Source organism: Cuculus canorus, chromosome 5 (assembly GCF_017976375.1).
Source record: "Cuculus canorus isolate bCucCan1 chromosome 5, bCucCan1.pri, whole genome shotgun sequence".
Classification (NCBI taxonomy): domain Eukaryota; kingdom Metazoa; phylum Chordata; class Aves; order Cuculiformes; family Cuculidae; genus Cuculus; species Cuculus canorus.
The window spans coordinates 4754445-4781895 of NC_071405.1; the positions used below are offsets into that span (position 1 = coordinate 4754445).

Here is a 27451-nt window from a genome sequence, read left to right on the forward strand (position 1 = left end):
CCATGGGAAGGGTTGGTTTGTGGTGAATAAGTTGAGAGACCTGGCCTGTTAAAAATGAAGGCATCTGCTAAGGTAGCAGGAGCGGAAGGAGGCAAGTTTTTGGACACTCATTTTTTTTCATGTAAAGCACAGATAAATGCCTAGTAATTGTCCTGGCTCTTTGTACCAGAGTCAGATCAAAATAAATCTTGCAGGTCTCTAATTAAAGCATAACAAATGGTAAAACTACCACTTGATTCCTCCTGCCCTTTTGTGCAAACGAAATTTAGAAATTGGCACAAGGAAAACTTTTCATGAAAACTTGTCAGGGCTGATCAGGATGAATGAATTCAACTTTCGCTTTGCTTGTATTCCTCTCCTATTTAAAGTTTCCAAAAGGCCTTTTAACCTTGAATGGCTTCTTTCTTTCTCTTTTTTTAAAGATAATTAAATCCGAAGGAGACCTGAAATGAAATCAAGCGGCGTTTCCCAGTTACAACTGTTTTGTGAATGTGACGAAAACCAAACAAAATAACCCCACTACCCTGGTTTTAACTTACAGTAGAAATGCTTAAATTTGGTACTGCTTAGCAGCTATACAAATGCAAAATTAATTACAGAATGTGAAGCTGGTGGTGTACTAGTTATGTATAGTTTCTGAAGAAATTATTGCTTTCTCAGGTTTTCAGATAAGAATAGTTGCAGAAAGAATATTGTCTTCAGGCGAGTTAAAACTTGCTGGTGTTTTTGTGGTAATACAGTGTCTTTGAAAGAAAGACTTGTATATGTCTAGGAAAATTCAAGCTGGAGAATCAAATCGTTGCTATTTTAAGGGCTTATATTTAAGTTGCTTGTGGATCATATTGATGTATCCTTCTAGAAACTGGTATCTTCTGATGAGGATCATAGAATCATAGAACAGTTTGGTTTGGAAGGGACCTTAAAGATCATCTAGTTCCACGTTCCCTGCCATGGGCAGGGACACCTCACACTGGATCAGGCTGCCCAAGGCCCCATCCAACCTGACCTTGAACACCTCCAGAAATGGGGCAGCCGCAGCTTCCCTGGGCAACCTGGGCCAGAGCCTCACCACCTTCATAGTGAAGAAATTCCTCCTTATGTCCAGTCTAAATCTGTCCCTCTCCAGTTTATACCCATTCCCCCTTGTCCTGTCACTACAAGTCTTTGTAAACAGCCCCTCCCCAGCTTTCTTGTAGCCCGTTCAGGTACTGGAAGGTCACTATAAGATCTCCTCGTAGCCTTCTCTTCTCCAGGCTGAACAACCCCAACTCTTTCAGCCTATGTTAACCAAGAGCTCCTCTTCTCTTGTGTAGGGTAAATAACAAATTTCCAGATACAAGCAGGCCTGGCATGAAATAATAGTGGTTTATTCCTGATGTTTTTCTGCTATGCTGGTAATCTCTTTTAATCTCCAGAAAAATACAGCAGTCTTCTCTATGAAAATGGGAGTGAGAGAACAAGTTTACTTGTAGCCCAGCTGAAAAGCTCTGAAGTGTCTCTAGCATCTTGTATTGAATGTATAAGTCTTTTTTTTTTAATGTTCTAGGATACTTAGAGATGATTTCAAACTGAAGTCTGTTCTTGTTTGTGTTCACAAATGTTCAGCAGTCTGCAGTTCAGATCACTGGTGTTTAGGCACTCTTATGAGCCCAAGCTAGTAGTGTCTCTTGGCCTTCTGCAGGCTACAAATGATTTAATCTGCAGGTACTGTGGTGGATGTAGAGCTGAGTTGTGTCTACGTGTACCTCTAAATAGATAATGAGTTCTTCTAACTTTTTTAACCTCTTTTGCTTTGCAGGGAGTCGGTCACTTTTTAATCTTCCCGTCTTCTCCTTTTCAGATTCTTTTCCTGACTGCGATGTTAGCTTATGATCATAAAACTTTAAGAGAGGGATAAACGTGATCACTGCAGAATAAACCTCACCGATAAGACAAAATAGGTTTATAAGTAAAATAACACCTGTAGTTCTTCAGGTAAAAGTCTGAAATCTCTGAGCATCAGGAATGGAAGAGGATTCAATGTCCTAACCTAAAAAGCCTAGTCCTAACAGTTCTTTGTGGTACGTCATAGGAGGTTTGGAACTGGATGGGTTTTCAGGTCCCTTCCAACCCAAACCACTCTATGATTCTATGATCCTTATAGACAAGCTGAATGTTCTCAAGAACATTACAGGTGATAGTACTGTGATGAGAAGCATCCACCTGTGGGGAGGGGTGGCAAGAGAGGTCAGTGCTTGTGCATTGCAAAGGCATTTCCACTTGGTTCCTTCTCTGGGGAAGGAGCTATTTCACGTTGAAGCTCAAGACCTCTCCAAAGAGTTAATCACTTGGGTCTCTGTCCTTAGAGATACTCTGTCAAAAGCTACCTCAGCATTAGTGAGTCTTCAGCTATAGTCATGTAAATTAAAACACTTGCATCCTCTTGCCTTAATAATAGATGAAGCCTTTAGGATTAGAATTAAAAAAAAAAAAAGAGGAAAAAAGGCAATTAAAAAACCCTTTATATGTGTAGAGTAAAATTTGCTTTCACTTGGTTTTACTTGCCTTTAAATTACTTTCTTTTTTTTCCAAATGAACCTTGTCCTTCCTCTTGTCTTTTCCACCCTGCATGAGCTGTGGGAAAGGGGATGGTAAAAACACTTAAAACTCTCCATGTTCTGAAGTTACAGAGAAGATTCTAGGATTTGTTCTTCCAAACTCCTTTAATTCTAGAGGTGAAGTATTTCTGTGGCTGGACAGCTCACATTTCATTTGTAGTTGATGAGTTTATTAATGATTAATAAAATTTCAACCTCTGGTAGGTAAAGAATGTTTGAATCCTTGTAATTCAGGAAACAGAATTTACTGTGGTCATGTTACTTTTTTGATTTTGCCCAGGCAGTTAATGATGTCCGGACAAGGTGACCAAATTACTGCTTTTCTCTTCTGTGTTCCCAGTTAGTGGTATTTTATGCCAGACTTTTGTTTGTTTCTAGGTATAATGGCTCCCTTCCTAATGGTGACAGAGGACGCAGGAAAAGCAGATTTGCCCTCTATAAGCGACCTAAGGCAAATGGAGTTAAGCCCAGCAGCGTTCATGTGATTTCTACTCCTCAAGCATCCAAGGTATGTGACAGTGGGGCATATCGCAGTTTTCTGGTGATCCTGGGTAGAGAACAACTCGCATATTACTGCTGATTTATCTTGCTGCTGGTTTATTGTGTGGTAGTCGAATATATTCATTTTAATGAAAAGTGTACAGTGGATTTTCTTCCTCTGAGAGTGTGTGTATATATGTATAAACATTTACTTTTAATCCATTTACCTGTATAAAATAGTTTTTAACCTGAGGTATGAGATAATCTGACTTTTCTGCCCTTACTCAGACAGCTTTGTCCATGCCAATGGTTTTATCTGAGCCATAGAGTACAAAAAAACTGTTCTAATTTCTTGGGGAAATAGGAGATTGCTATATCTCATTCCTCTTCAGGAAGATAAGTGGCATGGTGTAAAAAACTTAGTGACCCCTCTGGGCCTTTCATTTTTGTTGCTATTAATGATATATATGTTTTCACTTGAAGCCTAGTGTAGGTGAAGGAGGAAAAGCAGTAAATACATTAACATATAGAACTGTACAGATTAAAGTTCTGGTGATGAAGCATGTTTCAAGCAGCAAGTCATCGTGTCTCTTCTCTCAGACCCTTTTTCCTAGAAGCAAAAAATGACTATAGAGTTCTGGTCAAACTGGAGGGGGAGTTCTGTGGTGACACAAAAAATACATGGTTTGTAAGAGGTGTGCATCACTCTTACTAAAATCCATATCACGGGAGGGAGAGAACATACGCAGTTCTCAGAAACGTGCTGAGACCAAGATAAGAATACAATGTTCAAGACATAGTATCGGTGTGTGTTTTCTTTTATAATACATACAATGCACAGTATATGCCTAAATTTACCAAAATATGCAATATCAGAGCTTATTTTTATTAAGGATTGTAAGGACTTGCCTAGTGCAGGTAAATGCGTAGTCATTTGGATTAAAAGTTTCTGTAAATACCTTTTGGTGTTTGTATTCTTGACATTAGTTAAATCTTCCTGATTAAATCGTCCTTCAAAACCGGCAGCCTGCAGCGTATGTTTATATGTCGGTAACTCTGGTTTGTGGCTTCCAATGTAACAAATGAAGGAAAAAAAAAGCATTTTACATAGCTGATGGAAATATATACATGTTCTCCCTGGATAATCTAAAGTGTGTGGACTGCAGATAGTATTTCAGCATTTGAGTTGCAAAATATTTAAACACCTGGCAGACACTGCAAGGTATCTGGTTAATGTTCATCGGCGTTGTTATTGTCGGACAGATAAAATGTGTGCTGTACCAATTAGCACTTTTATAAAGATAACATTTGAGTCCAAGACATTTAAGTCTCATCTTTTTGAGGGTTTGGATTCAGGTAGATATGTCAGGGTGAATGTATTCTTTTGCACTTGCTCTGAACTCTTACAAGAGAGCTTTTGTGTATTTATCCTGTTGTCTGAGGCAAGGCTGGTGGATGTCTGCCAGCACAGTGCTGCAGCGCATTGCAGTTAGAGCTCTTTCGACGCACAGGAAGGACGCTTACGTTTTAAGACTTTCACAGACTTTTCTGACATCTTGAACAACAGAGCCTAAATGTGTTTTGCTAGGAATGGCTTCTGTGCACAACTTCTGTTAATGATTCCAGAAACGGACTAATAGGGAAGAGTGAGCTGCTTTGTTCTTGGATAATAATGTGCAACTTGACCTCAAAAGTTTTGTTCCGCTCTCAGTCTTTCAGGCTAACTTATTTAAGGAAGATAAAACAGTGGGAGCTTGCGCTCTGCAGGATATTAACAGGTTTTCTCCCTTTACATCCTTCCTTCAAACTTTTCAGATACAGTCTTTTGTTTCGTTTTGTGTGTCTGTCACTGTGCAAACTGGATCTTCCAGTAGAAAGAAACATGCTATTTTTGGAGTAATGATGCTTTTTGGGTGGAGAATTTAGCAGAGGTGGGTGGGGCACTGACTGTCTCCATTTGTTTTGTCTCCGCTGCGGCATGGATGCTTGAATAAAGGTGCATCGCTGGTTTTGTGTTAATTCTATTTATGCAATGGCTCAAGAAACATAGTTGTCACCAGTTTTCAGTTAGTATGTCAGCCTGAGAACTGCAATAGATCCTAAGAGGAAGCTTGTCATGTTCCATTGTCCCTGCCTTGCAGGTGTCAAGGACAGCTGGAGTTGCAATGGTTTCAGTAGTAAATTTAGCTGAGCTAATTGCATATGAATCAGTGCCTTTTGTTTTTTCCACTTGAGTGCCTGTTTTTTGCTACCGTTCTTTCTGGAGGTGCCGAAGCAAATTGAGAATTGTTTGGCTTTTTAGGGTAAATGGGTGAATTTAGGGGGACAGCACTGCATAGGGTAATAAGTCTCAGTTTATCAGTGTTAAAAAATATGCGTGTGTCTCTCCCACTTTATGCACTCAACTTTAAAGCCTATTTTATTAACTCTATGCTTAGGCACCATTTAGGAGATTTTCTAGTGTCCTCTATTTTACAAAACTCAGACCCTTTAAGATGGACTTTTTCCAGCATTTTCAAAGTTGACGTTCCTGTAAGAAGGGCAGATTAAAACTTAGTTTGTCTGTTGTGTCTCTGTGCATGTCTGGGGTACGTGGGGGGGGGGGGGGGAAGTGTGAGATTTAATTGTCTATGAACCTTATTTGAGATTTTAATAACCCCTCTGCTAGGCTAGAAAGCTTATTTCAAACTGTCAAGTCACAGGAGAGGCCATTCCTTGCATTCACTTAGGGCTCCTGATGAAGACTATTGTCCTCAGTCATGATTGTAGGATCTCTGAAAACCTTCCTCTGACTACCAGACTCTTAGGTATAATTAACTACTAGCTCATGGTGACATAGCTAGGATTGCTGATTTCTGTTGGCAAGCAATTACAGCTGTTTGCAACTAACTTTTGATATTGTTCCTGGCTTTTTTTCGTTTGGGTTGTCTTTAACTGTAGCTTTCGCGCAGGATGAATAGTGCTGTGGAACTCAACTCTAGGTCTGCTGGTGTCTGAGATGATTACAAAGTTTACTTGTGCAGGAATTTTCAAGTAAGTGGTGAATGTAGTGAGGAGGATGTAAGTTTTCAGAATAATCACCTGGGGATGATGGGATGCTAAACTGGAGTTTCCTAGGTTTTAGGGGGGGATTATAAGAGGTTTAAGGTGTTTTTTTTGTATTTTGGAGGTTTGTGAGGTTTGTTTGGTCTGGAGTATACATGTCTGACAGGGAAAGAGGTGTATGTAACTGAAAATAAAACCAGTTTATTTGAGGACAATATAGCTTTCTTACAGACCTTAAGTAGGTAAATAACATACCCTGTCTAAATAAAAATGTATGATCCCAATTTCTGCCAAGTGCAGATGTTCATCTTCCTGTACACATCCCATCTATTGGTTCAATGGGACATTAACACTTTCACTCTGTGCGAACACAAGTGTATCTTCATTCCTGTTTCCCCATCTTTGGAGGTTGTTCTTTTTGTGGAACCGTGGGAGAGAACTCCACCTGTACTGTACAAGGGGTGCTGGCAGCTGGCATTGACATAAGTAAGAAAAGTTATCAGAAGTAGTAGAACTGTAGTGATAGGACAAGGGGGAATGGTTTTAAGCAGAAAGAGGGGAGATTTAGATTAGATTTTGAGAAGAAATGTTTTCCTGTAAGTGTAGGGAGACCTTGGCACAGATTGCCCAGGGAAGTTGTAGATGCCCTATCTCTGGAGATGTTCAAAGCCAGGTTGGATGTGGCTTGGAGCAACCTGATCCAGTGTCACATAAAGCACCATCGCTCTAGATATGTATGTATGTATTTAGATTTCTTTATTGGTTTCTAATGCTTTGGAGTAACTTCTATGGGTGTGAAGGTTAGAAAAATGAAGGAGCTTCATGTGTATTTGATATATTTGAAGTATGGCATTAGGAAGCATAAATTGTTGCCATTAGTCCTCCAGGGCTCTCAAGGAGGACTCTGGAAGCATGAGTTAATTCTGTTGTAACAGCATGTGTGGTTTTTGAGACCTTCTGAAATATTGAGTCTGTGGGCAAGAGAATATTACTAGCAAGTGCTATGAGTACTCCTTTCTAACAAGTGATTGTTGTGCTTTGATGCTTAAATGGTTGCATTTGTAATAATGACTTGATAGAAGATTGCAAATATCTTTTGAATTGCTACAGAGTGCAAAAAGCCTCACCTTTAATTACCTTTTCAGGGTGGTACGTCTTGGTATTTATGATGTCTGCCTTTCTTAGGATCAAAGTTTTCCTTTGGTAACCTGTGGTAGATAAAGGCAACCTGTTCTCTCCCCTGTGAAATTACTATTTCAAGCTGACTGGGGAAGATCTTTCTGACTTCAAGTCCAATTACCTGCCGAGTTGGCTTCTGCTTTGTGGTATCACAACAGCAGCTTGTATAGTCACTGGCTGGGTTCCTGCAGCTCAAATCAAGTTTCATGCTGGTGCTGCCGAAGAACAAAATGCAGCCATACCAATAATTATTGGGTTGGGAGAGAGCTGCAATTTGTGCTTTGAGTGATGCGAGAAAATGAAAGTATAGGATCTTCAGTTATCTACTGTAGATATTGCATCTGCTTTGAGATACTCAAATGTGAATTTTGACTAAAAAGACCAGAAATGCTTTTGGCACTGACAGCTTTGTAGTGTTCATTCTGGATGGGAGCTGTAGAGCTCAGCTGCTGTCAGGAGGGTGCTGTGCCTGTCAGCAGCTTCCCTCTTTCCTATTGGGCTCATTTATGGTGTAATCGGTTCATGGAGCACTAATTTGTTCTGAAGTAACTTAATCACATAGGTATCTTGAGAGTTCCTGAGTTCTGCAGAGGCAGATTTTTTTTTTTGGTTTATCAAACTGAGTCTGCTTGAATAATGATTTCCTTGGTGTAGGGTGCCTTTTTCTTCTATCTTAACATGCCAAGTCCTTAACCCTTTGCCTTTGCAAAGAGTAGGGACTGGTTAGCCAGAAGAAAATGGTTAGACCATTTTCATTAGATACAGCTTAATAAATGACAACTGTTTCTTTGAAGCTCTCCTTCCTAAGCTTTTGGGGCCTATTGAGCAGAATGCATGTCAAAGGCTTTGGAAAAACACTTTACAGTGTTTTCTAACAAAACCCAGATGTTTAGTGAAGGAAAGGGAATTAAAAATTGCTGAGGACTACAACAATTATTTTTTTTATGACTTAACATTGTTTTTTGTTTTCATGCTCTCCCTTCAGAGGGCAGACAAAAGATCAAAAACTGCTTTCCTTGTAAACGGTTTAAACTACATCTGCTGTAAATCAATACTTAGAGTAGATTCTGTGTGAATTTGGGTGCCCTTTTGAAAGCAGGAGAAGATGCAGTGTTCACCAGAGCTAGCGTTAAGAAACTGGGGAGCGTTGCATTTCCCCATACACTTCCACTTCACAGGCTGCGTAACACACCCCTGCGCAATATCTTATCAGTTGGCAACTTCCTTTGCCCTGTCCAAAACAACCTGGAGGATTCAAGTCTTGTGGAGATGGAGAACTAGGTAGAGACTACATCCAAGCTGATTTTCAGTGTAAGGTCAGATGCTGCAAAGCTTTGCTGCCCATGAGGGAATGTCCTCAATTTTGTGCCACTGGAAAAGCTACAAGTAGGATTTGTACTGCAGGCAGCAAAGCTGCTGGTTTCTCTTAAAGATAACAATTCCACTACTTTAGCTTCATGTAGTGCGACTTGTTTAAAACTATATTGTTCCAATATGACTGGTTTCTCCCTGTTTCCTCCACCATCCTTTAGGGTTTAGAGTGGGTATTTTAGACCACCTACTGTAGTGGAGCAGCTCTGTTCTGTGCTGTTACTCATTTATTCTATTCTGACTCTTAATTGGCTGTAATGGGTCAAGCCTTAGTGCATGTCTCCTGAGGGCTGGGCTTCTGAAAATTTAGAAGGAAACCCGAAACTGCTTTTGGATCAAATGAAGCTGCATGGACTGAGTGTATTGTTTCTGCTTGTGTGATGGGTACTGCCTTTTGAACTTGCTGTTGAGGATAACACATCGTTGCGAGTGGGCATTACTAAGCAAGTACCTCCCTAGAATATTAAAAGGTGATGACAATCTGCTGTTGTCTTCCAGGTGTTTGGATGGTTGTGCTGCAGCCCGATGGAGTACAGGGGCTCGTATATAATTGTTGCAAGAGTCTGTGGCTGTTGGCATCTGTAATACTGGAATTCCTAGCTACTGCTTGGAAACATCCTTCATCTCTGTCATGGGGGGACTTTGTATAAAGTCTGAAATATGACTTCCACGTTAGCTTTGAACTGCAAAGCCCCCATAGAGAGTCAGTTGGATTCTGGGCTGTGTAGAATGTAGTTTTATAGCACATACGACGCAGAGCCTGTGCTTGACTGAGACTTCTGCCACAGAACTGAAGGCAGATATTCTGACATTATAAATAAGGCAGTGTATACCTTATTATGCTCTTTCAGTGAAATTGAAGCTTCTTGGAGGATTCATTGCTGATGATAGATCTGTATAGGTTGTTTCATGCTTAAAAGAAAGTATGGTGTCCAGAGAAAATGCAACTAATGACGTATGTGCTTTTCCTGTTACCTCAAACGGTAGTGTCCAAACAGAATTGTCTTAAATGAGTGGAATATTGTGTTTTCAGAAAATGAGGTAGCATATACTCAGTCACAGCAGTATGGAACAGCTTTCCTGGAACAGGAGAGTTGGAACTGCCTCAAAGGGGAGATGAGGCTCCTATGCTCTAAGGCTTTGTCAAGGGGAGCAATTATTTCGAAAACATAGAAAGCAATTCAAGATTCATGGGCCAACACTAACTTTTCAAAGAAACCCAACAGCTGCTATTCCTGTTTTACAAATTAGAAAATACTTATTTTCCAGAGTGTTTTGAGTTTTTGCTGATGGAAAGAACAACATCTAGATACTTCTCTTTTTGGGAGTCTTTTATGGCTACATCTGTAAAATGAGTAATTTCATCTGTTTACTGAGAGAAGTAGCAGAGGGGTGACTGACTTGAGACTGCAAGATTCTTCTTCCCACTATTTGTATGCCTCTTGTCTGAGTCATGTTATGCTTTCTTTTAGATGCAGGACAACTTTGTTTTGGGGTCCTGCTGCTTTGCTCCTACTCAACACCAAAGATCTCACAGAGATTTGTGGAGAAAAAAAGGAGTACTTTATCAGGATAATATCCTTTGAAGGGGTGTGTCCCCAGCAAAGTGCTTGTGGTGATGCTTCATTCGCTGAATGCTCTAAGCTTTGTAGCGTTACACACAGAGATTGTTGCATGGCCGTAAGAGCAACTTCGAATTTTGTAGCACTACAGGCTTGCTTCTATAAGGTCATTACTTTTTGGATTATCTTTTTTTAATGGAAGCTGTCCTTCCATTAAAACAAGCTTGCCCAGCCGTTGGCTCTACTGTAGAGCTTGTGCTTACAAGACCTCCATGCAAGACTGTGTTATGTACTAACTTGCCTTTCAGTTCTGCGTGTTTCTTGTCTGTAGTGATTCTGCCAGTACTTCAGGAAGTTCTAGACTCTGCAGATGCCTGACATGAGATAATGCATGTGGTAATATAAACTTTGCACTTCTAATTTCAGAAACAGCAGATGCCTATCTCTTTGACTTGAGGAAACTCATTAAACACCCAGCACTGCCAGCTTGCTTGGTTTTGCAGTGCTTGGTTTTCTTACAGCTCCATATCAGAGTGAGGTTGGAGTGATCTTTCCTGCACTGTGTTCACCGTGGTCAGGGAGTGATGGATACTTTTTGATAAAATCAGCAAGCGAGGAGAGGGGAATCAGTCCCTGTCAAGCTGAAAAACTGTGGATTTGATGCCAGAAGTCAGATTCGCGTATTCCCGCTGGAGCTGTCACTCCAGTGACCCCTGGCCTGGTATTTCACTGGTGGCTCATGAGAACAGTGTCTTAACAACGGTGATCTGTCTTGGTCTGGGATTATCCAGAAGTGTTGCACGCGCAGCTTGTATGTTGACAACTACCACCGCTGTGATTCTACAGATTTCCCAGGGATCCATTCCTGTGTTCTAGGGCTAAGATACTGAGACAAACTTTTCTGTTTTCCTCTAGCCCTGAGTAAGGAAAAGGGAAGCAAACATAGGCTTGATTTTATTTATTTATTTATTTGTTCATTTCGTGTCTCCATGTGACCAAAGAAATGTTGGTTCCAGGACATGTTGTTTAGTTACCTGTAGCTATGCAGTTCTGTTTCTCCTCTCAGACTTCTTAACCAGTTGATGGCTTTGACAAAGCATTCTGTTTGCATCTTGGGATAGCTCTTGTGTCTATAGCAGTAGTGGTCAACTTCAGTGGAGGATGTTCTTCTCAAGCAAAGGGAATCTAAAAGGAACCTGGAACTTCCCTGGTGATATAAACTGTTCATGCAGAATGGTTCAGCTCCTGATATTTACCTTATTATGTGTCGGCAGCGTAACATACCCCTACTGCTGAAACATGCAGATGCTGTATGTGGGAAAAGCTGTCCTTCAATCCTTTAAGTGTGGGCTCTGGGAGATTCTTTCCCACAACTGTGTCTTTGGGTAGGTCTGCTTGGAGTCCATCACTGCAGAGGTGGACATAAGCAGATCACACAGATAACCAACCAACCGCTCTTTGAAGCTCTTCTCTTCATGTTATTTTGACTATATCTGTTTAATATGCTGTCTCCTCCCGAGTCCAACTTTCCAGAAGAGGTAATTAAGGAGATTGTGTGGTTGAGAGAAAGTGAGGGAGAGGTGAGTTTTTTTGTGCTTGAGATTTTAGAGTGTTTGGTGAGTTGTTAAAGCAAAACTTTTCATCTGTATTGCATGAATGCACAAAGAAGTGCATGAATGGTCAGAAAGTCTTCAGCACTTTGATTTGGTTGATTTTCTCTAGTTTCCACGTTTGTTGGCACTATTGCTTACAGATCATAGAATGATTTAGGTTGGAAGGGACCTTAAAGATCACCTAGTTCCAACATCCCTCCCATGGGACACTTTCCACTGGATCAGTTTGCTTCAGGCCCCACCCAACCTGGTGTTGAACACCTCCAGGGATGGGGCATCCACAACTTCTCTGGGCAACTCCACCTTCCTAGAAAAACATTTCTTCCTAATATCTAATCTAAATTTCCCCTCTTTCAGTTTAAAACCATCTCCCCTCATCCTATCATTGCACTGCCTGATCCAGAGCCCCTCCCCAGCTTTCCTGGAGCTCCTTTCAGTACTGGAAGCTGCTCTAAGGTCTCATTGCAGCTTTCTCTTCTTCAGGCTGAACAACCCCGACTCTCTCAGCCTGTCTTCATGTTTGAATTTTCTACAAAGCAGGTTTGGAGGAAATACTGAATAGGACAATGACTGCAAACCCACAAAAACTGGAACGAGAACTGAAAGGAACTGGGTAGGGGGAGAGGGCAGCTTTGTGGGTTACTTTTGAATGCTACGCTTTGTAGCAAATGTTATATTATAAACTTCAGACAATAGACTACTGTGTAATACATACAGAAATTTTTCCTTCTCCCTGTTTTCTTATGCTAGCATTTGGTTTTCCACACCATTTTCTCTCTGCTTCAGCCCACCAAAGAACCTTCCACTGCTGAAGGTCAGTAATAAGGCAGTGCCTTGGTGGTCCAGGTGGGAGGCGGGCAGGAACAAAGCTGACCTTGCTTCAGCATGGGCAGCTGCTCTTGTTTTGTTCCAAGTGGAAAGCTGGCCTTGGAAAGCTGGATTGCGAAACTGCTAATAGCTCAGTGTTCTTCCTAACTCATCCCTCCCCCTCAAAGCTTTCCCAAATTGTACTGTTTGATGTTTTGACTCTTTTGCTGCTTCGGTGAAATAATAAACTGGAAGTCAAAACAAAATATTTGCAGTCTTGTGCAGGAGACAGCCCATGTTAAATATCTTAAAATATCACTGTGTTATCTTGACTGTTACTGGGAAGATCTAATGCTAGTTTCCTTGGTTAAAAATATCTTGTTTATTCAATGTTGTATCTGAGTATCTTCGTACTGTAGTAGCAGATACTACTAGATTTGAGAGTATATGATGCATATAAAGACCAGGACTCTTCCTGAAGAACTTCTTTTTTTTTTTTTTTTCTGGAAAAAATAGAAAAGGATCTCGGAAAGGAAAGAAGTTGTATATGTGCTGAGTTCCTTTGGATGTGTGAATTTACCCATGGTTGCAAGTAAATTGTGAAAAGATGAAGCTGTAAAGTTCAGGTGGCCCTATTCATTACTCTAATTCCAGAACTTTTTTCTGTTCCGTACTTGTGTAATATACATTGCATCATGTAAATGCGTATATTTTACTGATTTTTTGAAACTGGTTTTGTTTATGGCTGTTTATTTAGAGCCCACTAACTAAAGCCAGCGTGAGACTTAAATGCTCTTTCATGCATGCCTGTATTTGTCAACAGCAAACAATTGCATATGGAGCAGAAAGGCCTAAGATCTACTAAATCATAGAATCATAGACTGGTTTGGGTTGGAAGGGGTCATGAAGGTCACCCAGTCCAACCCCCCTCCCACTGGATCAGGTTGCTTAGAGCCCCATCCAACCTGACCTTGAGTGTTTCCAGTGGTGGGTCTTCCACTATCTCTCTTGGCGTTGTCAGTGCTGTATTAATGTAATTATGGTTATACTGTGCTGTAGTAGTTGTGCGTTAATAGTTTGTTACGCTGTGTTTGACTTCACACAAGGGGAAAAACACTTTACCTTTAAAATAGGGGTTGTGGTTACATTAAAGTGCTTTTGACAGAAACTAAGATTGATACCTGTCCAGGTCAGGTTTTCTTGTCAAGTATTCACTTTGGTTGGCTGTATGTGTAAACATAGTGAAGACTTACTCTCTGGTGTGTTGTTTTGAGGCAAATTGCTGCAGAGTTATGAAGTTGGGAGTTAATTCCTAACTGAGTTTTTAAGAATTGGGGCTGAGGGGATTGCATTTTAATAATTGACATAGTGCGTCTGGCTGCGACATGGTTTTGGAAAGATATATCCTAATAACTTTTTATCAGAAGATAAAGTATAATGTGGAAATAAGCTGATAAAGAAGCTTGCACTTTCTTTTCTTTTTGTGTGATCTGTGGATCTTAGGAAAACAGATATAATACATAACTTAAAGAACACTTTCTTTTTGGAAAGAACAATGTTAAAACCGTACTCATCTTTTTTTTCCTTCTCGTTTAGCATTTAATGTATAAAACATATATATGCGCTGTGCTTAGCGCTCACTGCAATTGTAGAGCCTTGTTCCTACTGGAATACATAAAGTAAAAATAGTCCAGTATGCTCAGGAGTTGTGGCACTTGGTTTGTCCCAGTTTTCATTCATACTATTGCCACTTGCACCGTGGTGATCCATTGTTCCAGGTTGGTATCATTGGAGATTTTTTTCCTCTTGAGCTGGCAAAATGAGAAAATAATTTTTGCCCTAGCAAGTTTCTTTTCTTGTCCCCTAACTCGAGTTCATAGAATCATAGAATAGTTAGGGCTGGAAGGGACCTTAAAGATAATCTAGTTCCAACCCCCCTGCCGTGGACAGGAACATCCCACTGGATCAGGCTGCCCAAGGCCCATCCAGCCTGACCTTGAACACCTCCAGGGATGGGGCAGCCACACCTTCCCTGGGCAACCTGTGCCAGTGCCTCATGACTCTCATAGCGAAGAAGTTCTTCATGTCCAGTCTAAATCTGCCCCTCTCCAGTTTATACTCAATGCACTTTGTGCTATCACTACAAGCCTTTGTGAACAATCCTTCTCCAGCTCCCTTGTAGCCCCTTTCAGGTACTGGAAGGTTGCTATAAGGTCTCGTTGCAGCCTTCTCTTCTCCAGGCTGAATAACCACAATCTGTCAGCCTGTCCTTGTATGGGAGGTGCTCCAGCCCTCAGATCATCTTTGTAGCCCTCTTCTGGACCCATTCCAACAGCTCCGCATCCTTATGTTGAGGATTCCAGAACTTGAAACAGTTCTCCAGATGAGGTTATGGCAATGTAGGCAGAAGAGAGGTGATGTGTTGTCGGAATATTCACATATTAGTAGGCGCAGTGGTGTTGGGCTGAAGGTTGGATTGGATGATCTCAGAGGTCTTTTCCAACCTATTCCATGATATAACTTAAGATCTGCAAAACATTGTTTTAATAATCTAAAATGTAGAACTACAAATTGTTCTCTGAATTATTTGTTTTCAATGCTTGTGTTCATGATGGTAGTTCAGAACACTGCCGGTTCTGGCTTAAATCTGAAAATCTCCATTGAATCCTAGTTTTGAATCTTCTTGAATAAATAAGTCTTAACTTTGTAAGGCAGGAAATTGTAGGATTTTATTGCATTACTGTTTGTTCATGTTTCTGTGAAGGGGAATCTTGGAGTAATAAACATGCTTCTATAATTAGAATATTAGTTACACTAGATTATCTCTTAGTTTCACTATTTCATATTGCAAATCAGTACTTTATGTGCTCTGTTAAGTGAGATGCACAGAGGCAAGCATTAAAAATTACATGTTACACTTGACTTCAAACTCTTCTGTTTTTATATTTTCCATGGTACTGAGGCCTTTTGCTACTGACGGGAAAAATGTAGGATCCATGCTGTTCTTTCATAACTATCATTTCCTCAAAACTATTATTTTCCTTGGAAGCTAGCCTGTGCAGGAGGTGTCAGTCATCCATCTACATGTCTAGTGGCAGAGCACTGATTTGTGATCTCCTGGTGTCACAAATAAAATGATACTTTCCAGATCCGGACAGAATTTCAGCTCTTTTCTTGTAGTGTTTGCACTGGAGAAGCTTCATAATAACTCTTTTTTCCTCCAAGAAGAATGTCTGTCTTTTTATTTTTACAACTTAGGCGTATTGTTCTTTTAGGAATGTTTTTTTTACATAAGTGCTATGTGGGGTGGTTTTTTGTTTGTTTTTAACTGGAAGAAAATCTTGCATTAATTTGTGAAACTGTTTGAACTTCGTAACAGACGTTTTCGAGTTGATGTGCACTAATACAAAGCTGCAATTATCTTTATCTTTGTGCTCCCATGGGGCTTCATTAAAGTGGCTCCTTTTTAGATGCTTCTGTTTTGGTGAAGTTAAAGATTCAGCAAACACAACGAATATTTTTCTGTGCGTAGTATTTCATACCTGCAGGTAGAAAGTTTCACCACCCTTTTGTGCTGTTCTTGTAGCAACAGGAACAATCTGTGAGTTATGACAAACCTTCAAGTATTTAAACCTACTTGAGCAAAAGTATTGACTATTGTGCTGCTTCAGCTTATTCATAGAATCATAGAATTACCAGGTTGGAAGGGACCCACTGGGTCATCGAGTCCAACCATTCCTAACACTCCCTTAAACCATGTCCCTCAGCACTTCATCCACCTGTTCCTTAAACACCTCCAGGGATGGCGACTCAACCACCTCCCTGGGCAGCCTCTGCCAGTGCCCAATGACCCCTTCTGTGAAAATTTTTTTCCTGATGCCAAGCCTGAAGCTCCCCTGGTGGAGCTTGAGGCCATTCCTCCTTGTCCTGTCCCCTGTCACTGGGGAGAAGAGCCCAGCTCCCTCCTCTCCACAACCTCCTTTCAGGTAGTTGTAGAGAGCAATAAGGTCTCCCCTCAGCCTCCTCTTCTCCAGGCTAAACAACCCCAGCTCTCTCAGCCGCTCCTCGTCAGACTTGTTCTCCAGCCCCGTCACCAGCTTTGTTGCTCTTCTCTGGACACGCTCCAGAGCCTCAACATCCTTCTTGTGGTGAGGGGCCCACAACTGAACACAGTACTCAAGGTGCGGTCTCACCAGTGCCGAGTACAGAGGGAGAATCACCTCCCTGGAGCTGCTGGTCACACCATTTCTGATCCAAGCCAAGATGCCATTGGCCTTCTTGGCCACTTGGGCACACTGCTGGCTCATGTTCAGTTGGCTGTCAGCCAACACCCCCAGATCCTTCTCCTCTAGGCTGCTTTCTAGCCAGACTTCTGCTAGTCTGTAGCACTGCAATTCGCTGCCATTTGCTAAAGAAAGGGACAATGGTGCCTCTGAAATGGCTTTAAACTGGAGCACAAGTTTTAGGAGTGGCTGAGGGAACTGGAATTGTTTAGCCTGCAGAAAAGGAAGCTGAGGGGAGACTTCATTGCTGTCTGCAACTGCCTGAAAGGAGGGAAGTGGGTGTTGGTCTCTGCTTCCAAGCGGCAGGTGATCGGACGAGAGGAAATGGCCTCAAGTTGTACCAAGGGTGGTTCAGATTAGATATTAGGAAGTAATTCTTCACTGAAAAGGTTCTTGGGCAGTGAGAGAGGCTGCCCAGGGGAGTGGTTGAGTCACCATCCCAGATGTGTTTAAAAGATGGGCAGATGAGGTGCTCAAGGATCTGGTTTAGCAGTGGACAGGTAAGGTTGGACTCAAAGGTCTTTTCCAACCAAATGATTCTATGATTTCTAATATCACTTAATTTGTTTTGGGCACTTAAGCAACATGATCCAATGCAAGGTGTCCCTGCTTGTGGCGTGGGTGCTGAAACTGGATGATCTTTAAGGTCCCTTCTAATCCAAACCATTGTATGATATGAAGCATAACCCTAGTTTTTTGCAAGTGGGATTGTTATATTGATTGAAGACAATTTAGAACAGTTTGTCTGTTGAGCAGGATATATGAGAAACTCATTCAACAGGTTCTAGTCTGAAGGAATTCCTTGGTTGCCTACGTAAGGACAAGCTGAGAGAGTTGGGATTGTTAAGCCTGGAGAAGAGAAGGTTCCAAGGAGATCTTATGGCAGCCTTCCAGTACCTGAAAGGGGCTACAAGAAAGCTGGGGAGGGACTGTTTATATATTCTTGTAGTGATAGGATGAAGGGAAATGGATATTAACTGGAGAGGGGCAGATTTAGACTAGACATATGGAGGAGTTTCTTCACGATGAGAGCAGTGAGACACTGGCCCAGGTTGCCCAGGGAAGTTGTCTGCTCCATCCCTGGAGGTGTTCAAGGCTGGGTTGGATGGGGCCTTGGGCAGCCTGGTCCAGTGGGAGGTGTCCCTGCCCATGGCAGGGGGTGGAACTGGATGATCTTGAAGGTCCCTTCCAACCCAAACTGTTCTCTGATTCCTGGATTTGTAATCTAACTATAAGCAAAATACTGGCAAAGCTAAATATTTGGAGGGTTTCAGTATGGTCTGTTGCAATCAGACAATATCTTGGAAAGCAGAATTTCCTACAGTCAATAAAAAAGGGGTAATAGGTTTCTTGGATGAAAAAGGAAGTAGTGGGAGTAAGGGAACAATAGCATCTTCTCGTCTATGCTGATGAGGCTGCTTAATGAAATACTGTGTGCAGTTCTGCTGTCGAGCTCTCAGAGGCGTTTTGATAAATCTGGAGAGGATGCAAACAGAAGTTGCAAAAATGATTTGAAGGAGGGAATAGAGGGACTCTGACTTGTGTAGCATCAAATGAAAACTGGCAGCTTAAACGAGCTATTCCACCAGTTACCACAGCTACTTGAGAAACTGCCATTTCCCTGGCAGAAAGTGGCTCACAGATTTGCTCCTGAACGGCTGCGACTGCCTAGCAAATTTAACTTGCTGCTGCATGAAAGCTGAAACTCCTTGAAGAACAGTCTGGTTTGCTTCTCAAAGAATATTGAGCTCTGTTAGTGTGCATCCTGCAGCCATAAAAATATGTGATAGTAAAAGGCATTCTATTCCAGCAGGAGAATCAATAAGGAGAGCTAGAGGCTGAAGCCAAACCAAGCAAATGTGAAGCTTTTTGGGAGAATAGGTAACTATAGAAGCAAGCTAGTAGGAAAGATGACTCTTAATATCTTGATGAAATCAAGATGGCAAGAACGGATTGAAAGATCTTAGCCAATTATGGTGTACTTAAAAAACAATATAGGGATGACTGGATGAAATTGGGATTGATCTAGTATGGGAAAAATCGGAGCTGGTAAGGAAATTAAGATTTTTAAAACTGAATTAGTTTAAGTGATGTTTTAGAGAATTTAAGCGCACAAAGGTGGTTAATTATTCCAGAGGTGTTCGCTGTTTCTTTAACATCAGGGTTGGGGGGTGAGGTACGTTCTGTCACAGTAAGGATGGTTGTGTCTTGGGACGATGGAAAATCGTAGAATCGTAGAATAGTTAGAGTTGGAAGGGACCTCAAAGACCATCTACTTCCAACCTCTTTCCATGGGCAGAGACACCTCCCACTGGATCAGGCTGCCCAAGGCCCCATCCACCTGGCCTTGGACACCTCCAGGGATGGGGCAGCCACAACTTCCCTGGGCAACCTGGGCCAGAGCCTCACCACGCTCATCGTGAAGAAATCCTTCCTTATGTCTAGTCTAAATCTGCCCCTCTCCAGTTCATTTCCGTTCCCCCTCATCCTATCACTATGAGCTTTTGTAAACAGTCCCTCCCCAGCTTTCTTGTAGCCACTTTCAGGTGCTGTTCTTCTGTGTTGTGATAGAGAAAGTTCTTTCGTGTTAGACCAACCGCTGTTTGCAATGCTTATTGAGAGAGAGTAGTATCTGTGTATACGATGTTGATAGAAAACCTGGGAGGCATTAGTCTTGGAAGATTAAAGGATGACACCAGCTTTATTGTCCTTATGTGATTTGTAGTTTCAGCTCTGTCTGCAGAGGCATCATAGTCTGGGGAAGGAGAGGAAAAGTCCATGCCTTCATGGGTGTGGAAAAAATTTCTCAGCTGTTGGGCCTTTTTGTTTCTAGTGCTCTGTTAGACAAAACAGATGCTGTCCATCTTTAACAGAGATTTAACAGATTTGGAGAGTTTCAACAGCAAAATCTGATATCAAAAAATCCTCAAACTGAAGTTTATATTTAATCTACGGAATTGTAGATTTGGAATGAACCTGTGTGTAGTGGAAAGAAGTGGTTTATCTTCAGCTGTAAATTTTGGTTTATAGCTTCCACTGTAATTTTAAATCCCTCTGTGATCTCTCCTCACTGACCTGACTTAACAGTCAGAGTTATTCTTGAGTGAAAATAGTTATAAATCAGTTGCTATGTACAGAAACTAAAAGGTCAAAAAGAGATACTTTGATAAAAGGTGTTCTAAATTACTTATTATATTTAATAGCTATAATAATTATAGAGCTTAATACAGCAGGGTAGACTAATGGAGTTGAAAAAAAAGACCTGTTTAGGTGTGAAACGTTTCCTACTTACTACCTCACTTACTAGGTTTTCTCTTAATGAATGAATGCCATTATCCCAGAGATTAAGTAGAGCATGGGAAAGTCAGTACAAAAGTTAATGTTTTGATAAGACACTCTGTTGTTTAAAGTGATGTTGCAGTTATTGGGATGGAGACTTGAACTCTTCCTTAGCGTGTTTGTAGAAGGACAGAGCAGCAGTACCTCTGCAGCTTTGTGAAAGTAATTTTTTAATTGCAGTTAACTGTGTACAATCTGTACATAAAAGGAATTTCTGTGTTAGTATTGCACTCCGTGTGGGCTGTGTTTCTCCAACAACACGGTATTAAGTTCTTGTTTTTGAAGGAGTAGTGGATCTGTACTAGCTTGTTGGGTGGTTGTTATGAAAACTGATAAGCTTTTTTCAGTTATAATTCTATTAAATGTGAATTTGAATACGTTCTTCAGAGTCATTATATTGACTTTGAAGAGATTGTTTTTCTTTGGATTTCCATTTATTGTATTTTCTCTAAAAATATGTAAATTCTTTATTTTTTTTATTGGACATTTGATCTAGATTGCCATTTTCGTCTGTCATCATTAATTAGTTTTCCTGCTGGTTTTCATAGATCTACAGTTCATACTTTATGAAAAAAAAAATCAATTAGTTTCAGTGCAGATCCCCACATTAAGTATTTTTTAATTACTTTTTTAGCTCAGCAGAGTGGTGGCTAATCAGTTCTTCTAATTTGATCTTTACGATCGCTGCTGTTTAGTTTATTTTTTAGAAAAGCCTATTCATTACTTTTCTACTGCTGCCTGCAGTAGAAATCCGATCATTTATTTGTAGATACAATTTGCTCTGGAGTCCATATAGCTTTTTCTTATTTCACCCATATGCAGTCGACTTCACTTGTCATTCAGACGTTGTGTCCTAGATTCCTTTGCATGGTGGAAAAGGACCTGGGGTGTTGGTCGACAGCAGCTGAACATGAGCCTGCGGTGGCCCAGGTGGCCAGGAAGGCCAGTGGCATCCTGGGTTGGATCAGAAATGGTGTTGCCAGCAGGAGCAGGGAAGGGTTTGTCCTCTGTAATTGGCCCTGGTGGGGCAAATTCTGGATTCACTTTTGGGGCTTCTCACTACAAGAAGGGTATTGAAGGGCTGATGCATGTCTGAAGAAGGGAACAGAGCTGGAGAAGGGACTAGAGAAGAAGTCTTATGAGGAGCGGCTGAGGAACCTGGAGTTGTTCAACCTGGAGAAAAGGAGGCTGAAGGGAGACCTCATCGCTCTGTACAACTTCCTGAAAGGGGGTTGGAGGTGGTCTCTTCTCCCAAGTGACAGAAGATAGGATGAGAGAAAATAGCCTCAAGTTGCACCAGGGCAGGTTCAGATTGGATATTGGGAAAAATTTCTTCCCGGAAAGGGTTCTTGGGCACTGGCAGAGGCTGCCCAGGGAGGTGGTGGAGTCACCATCCCTGGAGGTGTTTAAAAGATGGGTAATGAAGTGCTTGGGGATCTGGTTTAGCAGTGTACACGTGCAATTGGACTCTTATCTCAAAGGTCTTTTCCAACCGAACGGTTCTATGATTCCATCCAGATATGCTGAAATGCTAATGAGTTTTGATTAACATTTGATCCAGAGCTATGTGATTTCAATGTTTTTGATTATACATAGAAAAAGTGATATCTATATATAGATTGTATATACTAGATATATTTTCTAAATCATCCAACAACTATCATTAGGTATTTGGCCAAGTGAACATTAAGGGCCAGATAAGTCTGGAGGTGAAGGTGGGTGTGGAAAATAGAACAGTGCACATGATTTAGACAAGTCTGGTTATGCTTTTATATGCGGCTCACTGGAAGGTGGTAATGGGGCTTTTTGGCAGAGAGTTTGCAGAAGGGAATCTTTTATTCTTATCTGCAGCGTAGTTTTTATTCTGGAGTTGTCAAAGCTCAAACTTCTGAATGTTGCTCTGTAGTACACAGCAGTTAGTATGCATTCATTTCATGTATGAACTGGAGAGGGGCAGATTTAGGCTAAATATTAGGAAGAATTCCTTCACTATGAGTGGTGAGGCCCTGGAACAGGTTGCCCAGGGAAGCTGTCTGCCCATCCCTGGAGGTGTTCAAGGCCAGGTTGGATGGGCCCTTGGGCAGCCTGATCCAGTGGGAGGTGTCCTTGCTTATGGCACAGGTGATGGAACCGGATGATCTTTAAGGTCCCTTCCAGCCCAGACTATTCTAAGATTCTATGTGCCAAACAAACTTAACCTCTTCAATGTGAGTAGTCAACAAACTAAGCTTCAGATTGGGTATGTGAGTGGAAGAGATTGCCCTTCGAACTGCTGAGTTTGTCAAGGATGCATTGGGGTGCAATGGTGGAGTTTCACCAGCTCACCTCATGGATTGAAACCCTTTAGGGAACTTTTACACAAGCCGTTTGACTGACAAGAACTGTGGTCATGGGCTGCAAAGAGCAATTCAGTAAGAAGTCATTCCATCAGCTGTATGTGAAATGCTGTACCGGTGCTCTTTCACTGGCAATCTCTCGCCACCAGTTGCAAACATTGAACTTGGGGCAAAGTTTCCTGGAAGTTCAGAGTTTTAACTTTAATCGTAGAATAGTTTGGGTTGGAAGGGACCTTAGAGGTCATCCAGTTCCAACTCCCAATGCGGCGTAGTGTCATACAGACAAGTCTTGGAGGTTCCTTGCACTGCCTGTGTGTTGTGTTGCGGTATAAAATAGGTAAAGGAATGAAATATTTGGTAGGATTGGTTTTGGTTTTTTTCACCTGCTCCTCAGTAAACTTGTAAAATTGTGGATGGTGACTCTGAAACATGTTAAATATCGCTATTAAAACTCTCAAGCATGAGAATTAATTCATTAATACATATGAATTTTTGAATTCTTTAATGTAAGCAATAATCTTGAACTCATTTATCATCGCAGGCAGCCTCATAGTACCAAGTGCTGAATGCTCTTGCTGTCACAAGGTTGAATGAGATTTGAAGCTCTACCAGGAAGAGAGTTCAATGCAGCAAAGATTTCTGCAACTTATTGGAAGCTGGCTTGTACAACTGCTTTCTTAAATCAAATAGTTTGAGGCACCAAATTAAAAACATGATTTAAGTCAGTTATTACTGGGAAACAGGTCCAGTCCTGTTCAATATCTTTATCAATGACCTGGATGAAGGCATTGAGTGCACCCTTAGCAAGTTTGCAGACACTAAACTGGGAGGAAGTGTCGATCTGCTTGAGGGTGGGAAGGCTCCAAGGGGATCTGATCAGGCTGGACCACTGGGCTGAGATCAGTGGCATGAGGTTCAACAAGGCCAAATGCCAGGTTCTGCCCTTGGGGCACTTCAACCCTGTGCAGCTACAGACTAGAAGTCTGGCTAGAAAGCTGCCAGGAGGAGAAGGCCCTGGGGGTGTTGGTTGACAACCGGCTGAAAATGAGCCAGCAGTGTGCCCAGGTGGCCAAGAAGGCCAATGGCATCTTGGCTTGGACCAGAAATGGTGTGGCCAGCAGGTCCAGGGAGGTTATTCTGCCCCTGCACTCGGCGCTGGTGAGACCGCACCTCGAATCCTGTGTTCAGTTCTGCGCCCCTCACCACAAGAAGGATGTTGAGGCTCTGGAGCGTGTCCAGAGAAGAGCAACGAAGCTGGTGAGGGGCTGGAGAACAAGTCTTATGAGGAGCGGCGGAGAGAGCTGGGGTTGTTTAGCCTGGAGAAGGAGGCTGAGGGGAGACCTTATTGCTCTCTACAACTTCCTGAAAGGAGGTTGTGGAGAGGAGGGAGCTGGCCTCTTCTCCCAAGTGACTGAGGACAGGACAAGGAGGAATGGCCTCAAGCTCCACCAGGGGAGCTTCAGGCTTGGCATCAGGAAAAAAATTTTCACAGAAGGGGTCATTGGGCACTGGCAGAGGCTGCCCAGGGAGTGGGTTGAGTCACCATCCCTGGAGGTGTTTAAAAGATGGGTAGGGAGGTGCTCAGGGACATAGTCTAGTGGCAGATAGGAATGGTTGGACTCGATGATCCAGTGGGTCCTTTCCAACCTGCTGATTCTATGATTAATTTTTGTGTAAAGAACTTACGCCAAGGCATGCTGGAAGGGGGAAGGTACTTGAAGTGCATTTTGCTGCGTGTAATTTCCTCAGTCTTCTGTATTCCTCACATAAATGTAGGCTGCTTTACCCTCAGAAACACTTGATATTCTGTAGCCCTAATTATTAGGTTGGTGCAAAAATAATTGCTGTTTTTAACCATCAACTTTAAAGCAGCTTATCTCAGCTTAGAATAAAAGGTATTAATTGAAATAAGAACCATTAGAATCAATGCGTCTTTGCCAACAACTAATGAGTCTTCCGGTGGCATAGAACTCTGGAGACCTGGAACTGATTAATTCTTCAAAGGGGTTTTGAGCTGCTGCTTGGTTTTGGACAGCCTTCTCTTGCAGGAAGTTTTTAAGATGCTTGAAAATGTAGTAATCGGTGGGTGAGGTAGGGTTTTGTAGCCCAGTTTGTAGAGCTTCTGCAGAGTCATTTGTGAGACATGCAGTTGGGTATTATCGTGGAGAAGAATTGGTCCTTTTGATTGACCAATGTTGAATGTAAATGTTGCAGTTCTTAGTGTATTTTCTTGTCCTTGCAATACTTCTCTGCTGTCATGGTTTTGCCAGGATTCAAGAAGCCACAGTGGATGATTCTACTTCCTGACCACCAAAGAGGGACCATAAACTTCTTTTGCAGCTTTAGTTTTGGGAAGTGTTGTGGTGCTTTGTTTTGGTCCAGCCACTCCATGTAGTGCCGTTGCTTGTTGTATAGAATCCATCTTTTGTCACATGTCATAATGCAATCAAGAAATGAGTTGTTTTGTTGCACATGAGAAATGCTGAACAGACTTCATAACAGCGATTTTTCCCTTTTTTTTTTCTTTTTTAAGCTCATGTGGCACCCATTTGTCAAGCTTTTGATTTTCAGTTTGGTGTAAATGTTGAACAACCGTTGAATGGTCATTGTCTAGTTCTGCAGCCTCTCAACTTATTTTGCAGGGCCCACTTCAATACTGGCCCTCAGTCGGTGTTTTTCTGTCGTCTGTGATGTCTGTGACCTTCCTCATCTTCAAGGCTCTCATTTCCATGATGAAGTTTTTGAAACCGATGTCAAGCTGTTTCTTCACTGACAGTCCCCTGGCCAAAAGCTTGGTTGATACTGCTGGCAATTTCTACTACTTTGTCTCCTCTTGAACTCCTACAACAAAATCGCTCAAATTTGGCTTTTTTCCATCTGTAATTTGACAATGTAATGTAAAAAAGAATAATATGTGAAAACAAAACCATTAGCATAATGAAGTAGAGTGAACTTCATGCTTTAAAATGATGTACTACATGAACCCAGTTAAATAAGAGCTTAATCCAGAATAAGCATCTCAGTTTACAGCAAAAATGGTGATTATTTTTGCACCAACCTAATAAAACTGTGCCTTATTTACACTGTGGGTCTGCCAGGTGTGTCATGACATCATTTAATATTATTCCTGTGTCATTGTATTCAATATAAAACCCCAAATCCCAAACATCACTGGCTACTGGTCTGTTTTTCAGAGTAATAGTGAGGTATCCCATTATTTCTTTACTGTAGATTGCTGGGTGAGTTTATGTGTGTTTGCGGGAGGGAGGGAAACGGGTCCTATCAGTGGTAAAATCATGTTGTAGGAAGTGCATAGCTTTTGATTAAACATTCCCTTATCTAACATTCCACGTGAATATGAAGCAAGTTGTGTGTAAACTTGCTTTAAATTTTAATAAACTGCGGGAGAGATAAGTGGTAACTTCTGGGTATGAGTGCATCTTGCACTGCCTGCTAAAACCAAATTCCAGTATTATAAATTTTAAAACAAATCCCTGTGGCTTGAATTTTTAAGCTGGTGTGATAGATTTAAATTTTAGGGATGTAAATGTTCCTTCCTCCTCCCTGTCTGAACCAATCCAACTGAAAAGTGACAGAAGATTTGAATTTGAGAACACAATGAAAATAACACGAGCTGAGACCAATAGAGGTGACTAATCCTCTAATTACTTTCTCTGAACACTGGGAATTGTGCTGCAGAATATCCTTCAGTACAATCTAGAGTAAGCTAAATTTATTCCATTCTAAAGCTGTAGAGGGAGGGATTTTGCTGCCAACTCGGAATAGTAATGGACTGGGGTGGTCTTTATCTGATCGCAGTGAAACAGATGTGGCTGCTCTGTCAAATGCCTTTGCATTTTTCTGTGTGTAAGTGAAATACCCGGCTTTCAGCTGAACCTCCCTGTACTATTATTGCGTGGATTTTGTGAACCTAGCTGTTAGCTTGGACTCAAAAACTGTTGGAGTGACAGCATTGCTTTCTCACTGCCCTCCACGATTTGCAAGAGGCAGAGGCAGTGCCAATTACTGCGTACTCCCAGAGCCATGCCATCCTCTGCCTAAAGAGATGGTCTGGCTTTTTTTTTCCTCTCTGGATCATAAAAAAAAAAATGTCTAGGGATGAGAGCAAGGCTTGTTTTCAGTCCTGTGCAGATTCAGAGACGGCACTGGAGGGGTTACAGTCAATTGTGTTTTGAAATGAGCTTGGCGACTGCACACAGAGTAAAGCGAGCTCCTTGCTTTCCACTTGCTAGCAAGTTGATTTTTCATCTCCTGTGCAGCAGCATAAATCAGGATTGCATTTTGACTGCTGCGTAGTGTGTTATCTTGTTGACTTAAATCACTTAAGTAGCTCAGTAAAACAGTTAAAGAGTGTGTGTGTATATGTTTAAATGTACTAGATTCTGAACTTGATGCAGGAAGATGCTTGGTGATGTATATAAGTGACAACTGGAAAGATTAGAAATACTTTTGTTAACTCTAGACTCATAGGACTTTAAAAAAAATCCCCAAAGTGGTCATGTCCCACACGCAAGATGTGTGCTGTTAACTTGCATGTGCTATTAACATGCGTGAAGACCTTATTGCTCTCTGCAACTCCCCTGGAAGGAGGTTGTAGCCACGTGGGTGCTGGTCTTTTCTCCTAAGTGACAAGTGATAGGATGAGAGGAAATGCCTCTTGGAGGTCTTTTCCAACTTTAATGATGTTTTGATTTTATGCTATTTCTTCCACTGGATTATTAGCCTGATGAGAGCCTGCTGGTCAGACCTATCACCTTCATCCGTGTAGGAGATGGATCCTACAACATGTCTTTCTGTGCTGTCCGCCCCCACCGTGTC

The 27451-nt window shown here is 41.6% G+C and overlaps 1 protein-coding gene across 2 annotated transcripts in view; it reads left to right on the forward strand.

Moving 5' to 3' along the window:
• Nucleotides 1-27451, forward strand: part of PELI2 (pellino E3 ubiquitin protein ligase family member 2) — an 87324-nt gene that overhangs the window by 24804 nt on the left and 35069 nt on the right. For both annotated transcript variants that reach the window (XM_054067869.1, XM_054067870.1), the window contains exon 2: nt 2976-3105. In XM_054067869.1, the coding sequence (XP_053923844.1) occupies nt 2976-3105 (130 nt within the window). The remainder of the gene's footprint in view (nt 1-2975; nt 3106-27451) is intronic.